We start from the raw sequence: 14,127 nt of genomic DNA on the forward strand, positions 1-14,127 counted from the left end.
AAGGGCAACAAAAGAGAAGAGAGATAACATAGTACATTAAGAACAATAATCACACAAGATAAAGCTCTTGTTTCCATATCCTGGAGATCCTTTCATTTAGCCTTACCCTATATGGCCTTATGTATCTAGGTTTTGTGCTATTGTAATCCTCTGCTAGGAGAGTCCTAGGTGTGTACTAATTATTACAAATGAGGGAAACCATTGAGCCTATGTACCTTTGGTCTGGCTTACCTCACTTAATATGATTTTTCCCAAGTCTTTCCATTTCCTTACAAATTGGGGCGATGTCATTCTTTCTATTGGCAGCATAGAATTCCATTGTATATAAATACTACATTTTCTTGATCCAGTCATCTACTGAGGGGTATTTGAGTTGGTTCCATATCTTTGCTATGGTAAATAGTGCTGCAGTGAACATCGTTTGCTAGTGGGTTTAGTATGTCTTTGTTTCTGGACGATTGGGTAAATGCCAAGGAGTGGAATTGCTGAGTTATAGGGGAGCTCTATATTTAGTCTTTTGAGTAACCGCCATACTGCTTTCCATAGTGGTTGAACGAGTTTACACCCCCACCAACAGTGTAGTGATCCCTCCTGGACACATTCCTGTCAGCATCTATTGTTAGATTTCTTTTCTTTTTTCATTTTTTTTTGTCAGTCCTGGGCCTTGAACTCAGGGCCTGGGCACTGTCCTTGGGCTTTCTCAAGGCTAGAGCCCTACTACTTAAGCCACATCACCATTTCTGGCTTTTTTCTATGTATGTGGTAATGAGGAATTGAACCTGGGTCTTCATTCATGCTAGGCAAACACTCTATCACTAGGCTAAACTCCCGGCCTTGTTATTAGATTTCTTGATCATGGCCATTCTAACTGGAGTGAGGTGGAATCTCAAAGTTGTTTGGATTTGCATTTCTTTTATGGCCAGACATATGGAGCATTTCTTCATGTGTTGACAGGCAATTCATACTAGTACTTCAGAGAAAACTCTTTTAAGTCTTTGGTCCATCTTTTAATGGGATGGTTGGTTTTTTTGCAGATTTGTTTTCAAGAGGCTAGTCTTCTATACCAGGAGTGATGGCAGACCTCTGTGGAGGTTTGGAATTTAGGGCCTTACATTCTGTGGTCTAGGACCCATTATTCTTATGCTTTCTGCCATCTTTATCATCCACTTCTGCTTACATCTTGCTGATAGATTAGCCTGGTTTTAGTGGTTCTCACCAGCTGGGCAGTGTGGCTCTCTGACCAAAGCATACTGACTTCAAACCTGACATTTTGTTTAGGGGCTGATGGAACTGTGTGGATGATCCTCACATGCACCTTGGTCCATTTTGATAAGAGAAATTTTCCTGAAGAAAGATTAGGCTCCATCAGCAAGCTGTCATTTAGGTAATGCAGTTTTTGTTCTAGCTCTCAGTGTATTCCAACTGCCAGAATGAAGGCAAGGAATGCTTTATTTGGCCATACTTCCTACCAAAAGGCCTAGTTCCCTGCATTCCTGTACAGCCTGAGAGGCTAGGGTGTGCTTGCATGGCCTATCTCTCACAGTGATAAGGATGCTGCTGGCTTCCCTGTTGGCTGTACACTGCTTGCTTTCCTTGGGATTTGGTTAGCTGCAACAGTGGCCTAATGTAACAGCCACAGCAGTCAGGTATTCACAGTCTTTTTTTCTTGACTTGGAATTTGAATGCCCCTACTTTCACTTTGTTATAAGTCCTCCTTTAGGATTATCAGTATTTGGATTTAAAGTTGTTTCTGAGTAGTACTGCCTGTTTCTTTTTGTTGTTTGTTGATCTAGGGTATATTTTTGAGCAGAAGGTTATGTGACAGTGTAGTTTATACTTCCATGTGACTGTCCTTAACTCTCAGCCATCCCATCAGAACACACTTAGAAATCTTGTCAGAAATGGCACAGAGGAAGTCAATGTCCACATTTTTGTGTCTGTTCACCTTTGCCGAGGAGTTGTTGTCAGTGGGATATTGATGATTTGATTAGCAAATAACTAGAACAGGCCCAGCTACGATGCTTGACAGTACGCTGCTTCCATTTTAACCCAAGTCAACCTGGTTGTGACATTCATTGCTAAATGGCTCCCACAGTGATCCTGGCGCTTTCCACTCCACACAGCCCCCAGGCAGTGGGCCACATCTTAGGTCATTAGTGAGGACTACCTCACTAGTGAGTGCCTGCCTCATGAAACAAGTGGCACCCTGCTTGTGTGCTGTATACTTATGTGAGAGACTGCACCTAACACCCTTCTCCCCAGCCTGGTACATCCTGGGTATATTCTGCTCCTGGCTAGGGGCCTGACTTTGAGAACAGTACCTAGCTGCCTGGATAGCACCTGGCCTGTGTGATGGACTACTGTGTCCTCTCTGTAAAGACCTACCCTGAGAAGCAGAACAGAAATCCATATGGATTAGAAATTGCCCCCTCTGACACCAGAGCCAGTATCAGTCAAGGTTCTCTAGGGAAGCAACCTATTTACACAGAAGGAAGGAAACTTCTAAAGAAGTGAGCTTCCATGACTACAGCAGCAGGAGCCCCTGGAGAGCTGATTTGTCAGTCCAGAGTGCTGCAGCAAGTCAGGGTGTTCCCCTCTGAGCGTGGAAGCAGAGACCAATGACCCAGCTCAGGGTACACAGGAGTTCACTGCTATTTGAAGGAAGATTTGTCCTTTTGCTCTATAAAGGGCTTCACCTGACTGAGAGAGGACCACCCCTATTAGGGAGAGCAGGGGGCCTTCCTAGGGACTGATTAAAATGTGGATCCCATCTAGAAATCCCTTCACAGACAGCATCCAGAATGATGTTTGGGCTTTCCATGACCCAGCAATGCTGACAGGTAAATTCAGCCATCAGAATAGAGAGAAGAAAACATGACCCTGAGGACCTTTCTTTCTACACAAAGGTCCCAATACACACCTTTCCTTGCGTTCCCATGCCTCCCGGCTGTGGCCTGGGAACCCCTGAGCCTCAGATTCACACTTGTCACCATTACTTTCTGGTTTTCCTTGGTTCATATTTTTTTTCTTGTTCCTGGGGCTTGAATTCAGGACTTGGGCTGTGTCTTTGAGGTCTTTTTTGTTGTTGTTCAAGACTAGCACTCTTTAACAGTTGAGCCACAGTGCCATTTCTGGTGTTTTGGTTGTTAATCAGAGACAAGAGCCTCATGGACTTTCCTGCCTGGGTGGCTTTGAATTGAGATCTTGAGATCTCAGCTTACTGAATAGCTAGGCCAGATCTTGGTTCATTTGTTTTCATACCATCTGGCGTTGCTCTGGTCAACCCTGTCTAATGAGTTAGTGGGTTTAGTGTTTTGATTGCCTTACATATCAGGTAGGTGTTCTGTCTACTCTGAGTGCCCTGAATATGGTTTACACATAGCAAGTACTTTTCCATTTAATGCCTTTTGGTTAAGGTGTAGCTCAGGGTACAGAACTCATCTAGCAAGTCCTATCCTCAGAGCTACAAGAACAAACCAACCTGAAAAGCCGACTAATGGCTACTGAACAAATTTGGGTTGACATGTGCAAAGGAAAGAAGGTTCTAGAGCCAGAGATGAAGTGATACAGTAGTTTTATTAGAAGCATGAAAGCACAGGGGTTTCTGTCACATAGGATGGGATTTGTTAAGATCCTGGCTTCTGGGTTGGGACTTTATTTCACATTTAGTCATGGAAATGAATTGGCTAACAGGACACAGCCCAGACAGGACACCACTACTGTTGTTGGGAAGTTGGAAATAAAGGAATCACTTGTTGAATTGGTGTGGTATAGCAGAGCTCCAAGGATGGAGAGGGGGTGAGGGTGAGAAGAGGAGCTGGCAGTAATGCTGGCATCTTTTGGCAGCAAGGACACTCCTAAACAGGGGCAGCAGGGTCAACATGGCCATCTGACTGTAGCAACCACTGGGGAACAGGGGCTGCCTTGTTGAGTCATTCTCTTCCCTTGAGGCCTGCAGAGTGGAGCCACGTCTACGTCATGGACACTGCTACTTGTTCGATGAAGCTGGCCAGGTTTATGTCCCTTTCTGAAAGGCCCGCACACTCATGGGTGCTCAAGGTGATGTGGACCTGAAACAAAACCACGAGTTAAGCACCTCTAACCCACTGAGTCTCTGAAGAGCAGATCAGCCTCCAGCTGCTCCAGTCTAGTCAGGGCACAGTAGCTAGTTACTGCCATTAACTCTGGGGATAGCAGCCAGTCACTAAAATCACTTTGGGGGATAGTAGCTGGTCACTGGTCTAACCTGGGGGAGGTAGCCAGGCAATGCTGTCCCTCTTAAGGACCACTTCCCTGTAACAACAATGCAAAACTTATCCTCTGTCTCCCCTTAGATGATTTCCACAAAAATAATGGGAATGTCAGCTATGAAAATAAAACCTTAACACATAGATGTCAAGGGTAACCTCACTGTTAAGGGCAAGAGCAAAATCTGTCACAGATTCCTAAACACTCCCCACCTACACATAGCCTCTTCTCCCGTAACGTATGAGATTGTTGTTGTTGCTATTGTTTGTACTGGTACTGGTAAGGTCTGGGCGCTGTACCTTAGCTTTTTCAATTAAGGCTGGTGCTACTAGAGCCCCAACTCTACTTGTAGCTCTTTGCTGTTAGAGATGAGCGTCTCAGAGACTTTCCTGCCCAGGCTGGCTTTGAACTGCTCTCTTTTGATATCAGCTTTTTGAGTTTCTGGAATTACAGGCATGAACCACTTGCACCTCCCCCTTTTGAATTTTTTGTTTTTTTTTTATAGAGTCCAGCAGAGAGCTCTTGGCACATGGCAACCATTTAATGATGGTTTCAATTCATTAAGTAGTCTGATCTGTAGGATGTGCATAGGTTTAGTAGGCAAAGGTAAATAGCTTTTTCATTCCAGAAATATTACTTAGAGCTATCAACAATGCCCACGTAAGCCCCAATCCCACAGTCCTTTCTGCATCTCAGTGTGTTAATTTGCATTTCCTTAATTTGTAGAGTGACTGGCCATTTCCAGAGATGTTTGTTTGTTCTAGGGAAGAGATGAACAGAATGAGGGGACAGTCTGCCTGTGGGCGGAGAGAGCTCAGCTCAAGTCCAATGGAGAGCCTTCACAATGAGTTGAGAATTTTCAGAATTGGACAGGAAAAACACATTAGAGGCACATGACCGCTCACCTTGTTGTACACATTAAACCATTCAGGATGGTGGTCCAACTTCTCAGCCTGCAGGGCCACTCTTGTCATGAAGCCAAACGCCTATCTCAGGAAAGAGAGACCCTTTAAGTGTCCTGAGACAAGGACTCCTGGTACCTTATTCATGGCCAATTAAGGCCTTGCTTTCTATGACTTGAACCTAAGTCATTTCCTGAGTGACATCCAGAGTTGTCACCTGGTTCTGAGGATGACTTAGAGGTTGTCTCTGAAGCAGGAAGAGAAGCTAGTCTTACTACCACAGCAGATGCACAAGAGGGTTAGTCTTGGCCAGTCATTTGGCTAGCTAGTAAAATGTCTTCAGGGGTATATACATCCATTTGCTGCCTGAACTATCTCCACTAAGAATTATTTCTAAAAGTTGCATGCAAGGAGGGCCCATCCTCCAGCTCTCCACTACCAGAGAACGGTCCTTGCCCAGTGATCGCCAAGTGATTTTCCCCCACTGGGAAGGGAGGAAGAAGCCTGGAGTGTGGCTCCACACTAGGCAGGCTGCCTCCTAGCCCACATACCCTGTTGAAGTCTTTGAAGTGGAACTGCTTGAAGATGGCATCTCGGCCTTCCAGCTCATTCCACCCTACAGCCCTCAGGTTTGGCAGCAGCTGGTCCCGCTCTTCAGCACTTAGCCTGTGTGCTTTGCCAGCCTAGAGGACAAAACGGAGGCCCAAGGGCATTCCTTTGTATAGGGAATTAGGTCTGGGCTAGTAAAGGAGATCACTGCACACCTTTGGGGGAATTTTGTCAGCCTCTTATAGCTGCTCTGGTCTTCAAACAGTACAGGGGCCATTGGCAAATGGAGAGGTCTCTAGGGAGGTGCTCTTCTGCTCAGGTGGTGGTGGACTGTAAGGCTGTAGAACTTGGGTTTCATACTTCCCTTAGAGAAGATCCCCTCCCCAAGTGCCAATCACTCAATAGATAAACCGCAACCACATTCTCCCCACCACTAGACTGACTCCCCAAATAAGCTCTGCTATAGTAAGATGGCCTAAAACAAATCTGTCCCAGATCCAGCTTGCTATGAAGACCTGTCAGGAAGACACATTGGCCTGCCTTCTATAATCATCCTCCTGTCCATTTCCATTCCCTGACCCAGAGCTTTCAGGTTTACTGGAGAGGAAGTGGGCAGAGGAGGGAACATACTGTGTACAGGGTTCGCTCCCAACCCCTAGTCCATGTCAGCACAGGCCGTGTGTCAACATATGATCTGTGCCTCCACAGGCCTGGGGCATTCACAGGGCCATTACAATATCTTAGCCACCCTGGAGTTGGCTGCCACAAGCATATCTCCACAGGTATCTGATCACACCCCATGCATCCCCTCTTTCCCTTGCTGCCAGACTCAGGTTTTCTGTCTTTTGCCACAGTGTAGGAAGCAAAGCCATAGGGCTCTGTCCCAAACTGAGGATAGCTTGTCCAGAGGTGGCTGGCAGCTCACCCAGCTGCCTATCCTATCTTCCCACTGTGGAAAGTGCTCACGATAGCCCCTGCATGGCCGAATTCAGGCCACGGTGGACCAGAAAAGAAGACACAGAAGCAGTGGTCAGTGCTTGCCTCTCACGCTATCCAGATTTAGAGGCCCTAGGAACTCAGGCTTCCAAAATTAGGCACACATCCCCACCCATGTACCCCAAACAATACCAAACTCCACATATATCAGCTGGGTCTAGGGAGGGAGCTGAGCTTTTGTAAGCAACTCACAAACAGAGCAAGACTGCAGGACAGGCTTAGGCCCTAGTTTGGCTATTTACCATTCGTGTGGCATCCACATCTGCTTTCATGGGTGAAGCATAAGAACCTCTACCTCTCAGATCAGGGGGGGCCACTGGGGCAATGGCTATCAAGTTCATGTCACTTGCATCTTAAAAGCCCTTCTTAGGGCGAGAAGGCCTAGGATGGCAGTGGGGTAGTTAGGGTTAGCATTGCTGTGACAGATGCTTATCATCTTGGGGCCCCTTCTTTCCCCCTCTCCTTCCTGAGCTTTGATCCCTCTCCTGCACTGGCTGTGGAAAGCTACAGAGTACACAGCAGAGACAAGCATCATCCATAGCCCAATAGCAGGTCTCTTTTCCAGAGCTGGCCCTTGATAAGTCCTTTGTATCCAGGGCAACCAGACCTCAGCCAAGGCTTCAGATTGGCTTGAAGGAGGGTGGGGAATGGGAGGAGGGAGGGGTGGTTTCTCTTTGGACTCTTCTAAAGCCTCCAAATCTCACAGCTGACTGATGATCTCAGCTCCAGAGTTAGAGGGGGAAGCGACTGTTTGTTCAGTAAGTCAGGTCAGCTTCCAGCCATGTGTGCAGAGGGGTTACTGATTACCCAAAACCTGCATCATGGAGACCTTGGAGCCCTTTCCCAAGCCTCAGCCATCCAGGTCACCCTTGAAGCCCTTGCTGCTTTCTCCTGGTAGGCCAGAAATACAGGGCTGTTTTGGTAAAGCTGTGGGTCTAGGGGTCTCCTGCATGCGCAGTGGAAAGGCCCTGAACACCTCAATCCGGAGCCACCACGGCCTCCCAGAGGGGTGCAGACACTGCAGAGTGTGTCCCAGGTGAGCAAAGAGCCCCAAGTCTCTCCAAACTTGGCACCCGAAGGGCCAGTGGTGGGGGAAGCAGCGAGCAGGCACGTAGAAGACATAGAGGACGCGCACATCCATCTTTCCAGGCAATGTGCCCGCACGGGGCCCGCAGGGCCCTGCCAGTTCGGGCCTGGGTGCCTGCCTGTCCCGCAGGGCCCGCCCCACCCGCCACCGCCCCTTTCTGAGGCCCAGCTTCCTGGAGAGCCCCAGAGCCAGCGGTGAAGGCTCGGACTCTACAAGCCCGCACACCCCCGGCACCGCGCTCCGCAGGGAGTTCGCAGGGATTCCCCCCCTGCCTCCCTCCACCGCGCCCCACGCTCCCCAGGCCCAGTCGCCCGCGCCCAACAGGCAGCAACTCACCATGTTGGCACACCGGCAGCAGGTGGCAGAGCGGAGGCGCAAGCGCGCTGGGCGGCCGCCCCGGGGCGGAGCTAGGCGCCCCTTAATGATTAACCGCGGGTGGACCTAGCCAGGAATCCTTACATCACTCGGCCGCTGCTGCGCAGCCCATTAAGCGCCAAGCAGGGCAGAGGTGCACTGCCTCCCCCGCCCCCCAACCCATGCTCAGCTCTGTTTGCCGATAGAGGTAGGGGGCAAAGCCACCCCACCTTTTCTTTAAACCAGCATTCCTTACTACATGTATAGTGTTTAACAAGTCACTGTGGCTGGAGATTCGGGCTGGGACACCTGAAGCTGTTAGGATCAACTGCATAACAGACTTCGGATACACACACACTTTTATTGTATTCCGTTTAATACCTAAGACAGGATTGCTGAGTCCTATAGCAGGTGTGTATTTATTTAGAAGCCATCAGAAACACGCCACAGTGCTTTCATCAGAGGGAACAGGTTAACCACGTGGATTCCATCATAGGATAGGTCTTCCTTGTAAGCACCTCTCAGGTTTTCTTCTTTAAATGTCACCTCTGAGAGATTCTTTCCCTATGCCTGGTTGGCTTGAGTGAGGAGCTGTGACCCAAACAAAGCTTCTGCTCATCACTGGCCAGTCATATGTATGTTCTGACCTGCCAACCCTTCAGCCTCCGCAGGCACCTGACCGCCACCCCGCAGCAGGTCCCAAGGGAGACCAGTCAACACATGGAACCCTGAGGAATAATTTTTGGTTCTAAGTTGTGATGGTGATTGTTTGTGATCCTAGCACTTGTGAGACTAAGGTGTAAGAGTTTGAGGCCAGCTTGGGCCACATAGCTAGACCTTGTTTTAATATATATGTGTGTGTGTGTGTGTGTGTGTGTGTGTGTGTGTGTGTGTGTGTGTGTGTGTATGGGTCATGGGGCTTGAACTCTGCCTGGGTTCTGTTCCTGAGCTCTTTAGCTTAAGGTTACCACCCTACCCTTAAGCCAAGTCCCATTTCCCATTTTTTCCCCATTTAATTGGAGATAAGAGTCTCAGGTCCTTTTGTGCCCAGACTGGCTTTGAACCTTGATCCTCAGATCTGAGCCTCCTGAGTAGTTAGGATTATAGGCATGAGCCACCAGGCCCAGCTTAAAAAATATTGTTTTGAGTTGGCCGCCAGTGGCTCAGGTCTGTAATCCTAGCTGCTCGTGAGGCTGAGATCTGAGGATAGCAGTTCAAAGCCAGCCCAGGGACTAAAGTCTGTAAGTCGTTTATCTCCAATTAAGCATCAGAAAACCAGAAGTGGTGCTATGACTCAAGTGCTAGAGTGCTAGCCTTGAGCTGAAGAGCTCAGGGACAATGCCCAGGCCCCACAACTGACAAAAAGAAAGAAACCAAGGTATGTGTTTGGTGTTATTGTTTAAGTCACCACATTCTTGGTATTTTATATACAGCAAGAACAAAGTTTGGCTTAGATACTTTGGAGAATAATGTAAAGCTAAGTACACACTTCATGGAGCTTCAACCTCCAACTCAAGTTGGCAAACACAAGTCCACCAACAGCCTATGTGCTACAGCTATATCTGAAAACATCCCAAATGTCCTCAACAGGGAAAGGAATAAACAAAGGGTGGCACTTTAACCTGCTGGCAAGCACTCAATAATATAAAGGATCATGGCACTGTCACCTTCAACCCATGAGAGATTCTCAAAAGCATTATGCTTGGCAAGTATGGTTGTGCAGTGTTGTAATCCTAGCATTCAGTAGGCAGAGGCAGGAGAATGGATAGTTTTATGCCCTATGTCCAAAGAATGAAATGAAAATGAAAAGAAACAGGAAGGTAGGTGGTGGTGGCTTCCACTGTAATCCTAGCTACCCAGGGTGCTGAGATCTGAGAATCATGGTGTGAAGCCAGCCAGGGCAGCAAAGTTCATGAGATTCTTATCTCCAGTTAACCACCAGAAAACAGTAAGTGGTACTGTGGCTCTAAGCGGTAGAGCAGTAACCTTAAGTGCAAAAGCGCAGGGATGGTATCTAGATCCTGAGTTCAAGCCCTGTGACCACAAAAAAAAAAAAGAGTCAAGAGTAACCTACTAGTTGTGAAATTAAAACAGGGTTCAGGGCTGACTAAAAACCCCAGTGCCTGGCTGGGAGCGTGGCCTAGTGTTAGAATGCTTGCCGAGCATATCCGAAACTCTGGGTTGGATTCCTCAGTACCACATGCACAGTAATAGCCAGAAGTTATGCTGTGGCTCAACTGGTAGAGGTCTAGTCTTGAGAAAGCCCAAGTCCAGGCCTAGGCCCTGAGTTCAAGCCCCAGGACTGGCAAAAAAAAAAATCTCAGTGAGTGCCACCAAAATACTAATAATCATAATAAAACGACAGAATGGAAAAAAGAAAATGAAAGCTATCAGCCAGGTATAATGGTATAGGTCTATATTTCCAACATCCTGGGAGGTGGAGACTGGAGGATCACAAATTTGAGGGGAAGTCGTAGTTGCTCTAGTTTCTTGTTTCAAAGAAATGAAGAAAAGATAGAAAAAAAGGAAGAAAGGAAAGGACATAGAAAGGAATGAGGAAAAGATAAAAGGGGGGAGGAAAAAAGAAGACTGGGAGAAAGGAAAGGATGGAGGAAGGAAGGATAAGAAAGATCCTGGTAACAAACTTTACTGGCTTGCTGCCTGGAGAGTCTCCAAGGATGCTGGCTCTGTACATATGAACTTATCTAATGGAATTGCCCCACAACCAGATGCATCTTGACTGTATAGATAAAGAAGGAGATTTATGGTGTGAACCCTCCCAGCATGTTGGCTGGCCTTCTTTAAAAACTGCTTGCTTTTGCACTCCAAGATCCCAAGACCTTGGGGTGTAGTCCTGGCATGTCAGCTCCTCCCCTGCTCAATAAACTTCTAACATCTCAATTGTGTTCTGAAGTGGTTTCATAGTTTGTCCACCTCTGGAACCCACTACAACCGTTGCAGGAGGAAAAGGGGGTACCTGGGAAATCCTCTGATTGATTCTGAATTTTGGAGGCTCCATTGGATCTTTCTGTATCTCGATCAGCTCAATAACCATCTGTGTACCTTCAGCATGAAACGCACTCCTTGTTGAGAGAGAGGGTGTCAGGGGTCACTTCATCAGCTCCTCCAGCTGGCATGTTGGCAACAAAATTCTTCCATACTGATTTCTCTTAAGGATACCTTTGTCTTTCTTGTGATCTCTTGAATCGCTTGTTGCTCAGCATTAGCTATAAACTATCTCGCCTTTTGAGTGTCCTTCCTGAGCAACTGCATTCTATTTGCTTCTTCCTTCAACATCTACCCGAATTCCCAGCACATCTGACATTGCATTCTGTCCTCCCACAGCCAGTGAACACTGGGCCACATGGATGTCTGGAAAAGCACCTCCATCAGGAAAAATCGTCCAACAAGGGAGGTGTCTTACCTTTCAGGTCCCTGTATCAGGGAGCTACTCTACAGTAGGAGGCAAGGGAGGTTTGCCATGATCTCTGAGATATTGCCTCCTCTTCAGCTTCAAATTGGTTCTGAGAAAGCAGCGTAAGTGCAGGTAAGAAGGGAGTGACCGCCATCTTTGGAAAGAGTTGTTTCTTTCCATTTATTTTCTTGTAGCAGTTAAAAATTACTTTACTTGCAACTCCATACCCCTGACTAACTCAAAATGTTTTTGAAAGAATTTATAAGTTTGTCTGTCAAGAGTTTAAACCCTTTCTAGTGAAATATATAAAAGTCAAGCTAAGCTTATAGGAAAAAAACCCGAAACAAACAAAAACATCAAACACCTCTTAAATGGACCCAATGTTCAAGCTTCACTCTCATCAGTGTCCTTATCATCATCTTGCTCAGCAGCCTCTTTTTGCCTGTTGTTATTTGTTTATTCTAGAGTTTAGCCATCGATTGAGCTGAGGCTGGCTGGAAGTTGCATCTTCTGGAAAGATTTAATCAAAGTACTCTTCCCATGTTGCATCAGATTCAGCACCAGTCTGTACCTTCCTTCTCTTCTTGGCTTTCTCTGGAATGAGTTTGTCTACTCTTTTCTGATCTGATACTGTTCCAAATTCATCTTCAAAGCTTCAGGATCCCAGCAGCGTAAGCCTCTGGTGCTTTTCTTGACAGTTCTTCATAGTTTCGTTCATCTCTCAAATCTGTCTGCATGTGGACATACGTCCTTCTTCTGCTGCAGGCAGCTCAAACTGAGCCAAACTGATCCATACCTTGATATGTTGTGTGCTTTTGAGAGATTGCTGGTAAAGATTTTGTGTTCTTTCAGTTTGTTGCTGCTCCGTTTCCAAGTTGATGTATGATTTCCAAAGCAGCTCTGGCATGTCTAAGCATTGCTGGCTGATGGCTAACTCATAAAGCACCTGGGCTCTCTCAAGGATTGTCTCTAAATTCTGAAAATTTAATCCGGGAGGTACAATTTTCAGGTAAATTCTAACACCTTGTCATACAACTTCCAGCATCTGTCAAATTCTCAAAGCTGAAGTCCCTCTTCTATATATCCTTTAAGTAATATATTCTTTGATATTTGCCTGTGGAAGTCCCCAGAGCTCTTCTGGCAATTGGTACATTTTTCTGTCTTATTTCAAATTGTGCACAAAAGGGCCATGTTTTGGCAAATGTGAATTTTGGGTGAGGAAGTAATCCCAAAGAGTCTTGATACACCTACCCTGTCATTTTGGTATTCTTTGTTTCTAATTTTTCATAGAGTGCATAACTGATCCAGAGGTAGATGTGGCATTTCAAGTGCCTCTTCTGCTGAATGGGGGAGGTGCTGGCAGTGGCTCTCTCATGAACCTCTCCCACTGTTTCAGCTTCTGCATGGCTCTCCAACGTCAAGCAGCAGATAAAGGAAAACTTCACTTGCTAGCACATTTCCAAATTGTGAACGTCCTCCTCATTGTGATTGGGGAAACATAATTGAGAAACAGGAATTCTTACCTAAAATATTAGTCCTTGATTACCAATGTCCCACAGAAGAAGTGGCTTTGACTGTGTCTGGAGTTATAGGGGGCAGTTATGTTTCTCCACAAGTTGGGAGAAACACAAACACAGCCCACTCTTGAAAAAAAAAGGAAGTAATTCAAAATTGCGTTTTCAATTCCCCTATATCTCATTATAAAACTAGCACTGGGATCTGGCACCCAGATTTAAATTTCATCCTGGCCATTTACAAGGCATACCCTATGAGTTGCATCCTTAGGGTTTTGGACAAAACTCATTGAGTGGGAAGAGAGGAGTAATTACTCCTTCCTCCTCTTCTTGCCTTCCTGCTCAAGTTCCTTGAGTCAGCTGCTCTCTGAGGGTCTTTTAGAAGCACCATGCTGTTTAGCTTCTTGCATAAACTGGTCTAAACCAAAATGATCTTCCTCAAACTCAACTGGTCCTTCTCCTCCTGTCTGCCTATGTTCCAAACCAGAAAACTCTCTGTCTGGAGAATCCTGTTGGCAATTATTTGGGCTTCTAGGTCATCACCAAACATGTCCTTGTTCAGATTTTGACTAGGCCTAGAGATACACTGGGCCATGGTTCCTCCTCCTGTCATGGCATGATCCTAATTGTTGTAAAGTTCATCTTCTCCACCTGCAAATCCAGTCCATATCCTTGGGCTGCTTGAAGAGCCTTGGGTCACACTGAACTTCATTTGATGTTCAAGGATTGGAGACACCAAGAGCCATGACTACGGTGATATCTTGCTGTGCCTTTCTCTGCAGTTTCCATCTCTTCTCAGGAGCTGCCCTGGAGAGAGTCCGGTCATGCCTTCTCTCTGTTTGTCTCTCATCCTTCTCAAGTACCTCCCCATCCTCTTTGTCTACCTGGGTTTGGATTCCAACTCTCCTCTCTCTTGCCTTTGGGTCAGCTCTCTACATTTGTCTTCATGGTTTTGCTTTTCTTTTTGAGCCATCTTTCTCTCCACTTTGGCCATGTTTCTATGGCCCATGTTTCACTGATGTGGATGGTCTGCAGTCAGGTGCTTGTCTAATGGAATGGTCT

The 14,127-nt window shown here is 46.5% G+C and overlaps 1 protein-coding gene and 1 pseudogene across 1 annotated transcript; both read right to left on the bottom strand.

Annotated features, from left to right (window-relative positions):
- Window positions 1-3,557: 3,557 nt before the first annotated feature.
- Pcbd1 (pterin-4 alpha-carbinolamine dehydratase 1) lies at window positions 3,558-8,188 on the bottom strand. Its single transcript, XM_090346494.1, has 4 exons — window positions 8,119-8,188; window positions 5,702-5,833; window positions 5,154-5,234; window positions 3,558-4,070 (listed from the first exon to the last, which is right to left on the bottom strand). The coding sequence occupies exons 1-4, from the start codon at window positions 8,119-8,121 to the stop codon at window positions 3,972-3,974; spliced, it is 315 nt and encodes a 104-aa protein (XP_090202620.1). The 5' UTR covers window positions 8,122-8,188; the 3' UTR covers window positions 3,558-3,971.
- A 3,747-nt stretch (window positions 8,189-11,935) lies between these two features.
- LOC150054251 (crooked neck-like protein 1 pseudogene) lies at window positions 11,936-13,660 on the bottom strand (annotated as a pseudogene).
- Window positions 13,661-14,127: the final 467 nt, after the last annotated feature.

The sequence above is a fragment of the Megascapheus bottae genome, chromosome 15 (assembly GCF_031878675.1).
Source record: "Megascapheus bottae isolate mThoBot1 chromosome 15, mThoBot2.hap1, whole genome shotgun sequence".
Taxonomy (NCBI): Eukaryota; Metazoa; Chordata; class Mammalia; order Rodentia; family Geomyidae; genus Megascapheus; species Megascapheus bottae.

Bases quoted from the DNA above. Each gene is read 5' to 3' on its own strand.
- Pcbd1 (XM_090346494.1), bottom strand. The intron at 5,235-5,701 runs GTATGTGGGCTA...TTCCTGAGATAG, and splicing joins ACTTCAAAGACTTCAACAGG to GCGTTTGGCTTCATGACAAG. The intron at 4,071-5,153 runs GTGAGCGGTCAT...GTTTTGTTTCAG, and splicing joins GGTTTAATGTGTACAACAAG to GTCCACATCACCTTGAGCAC.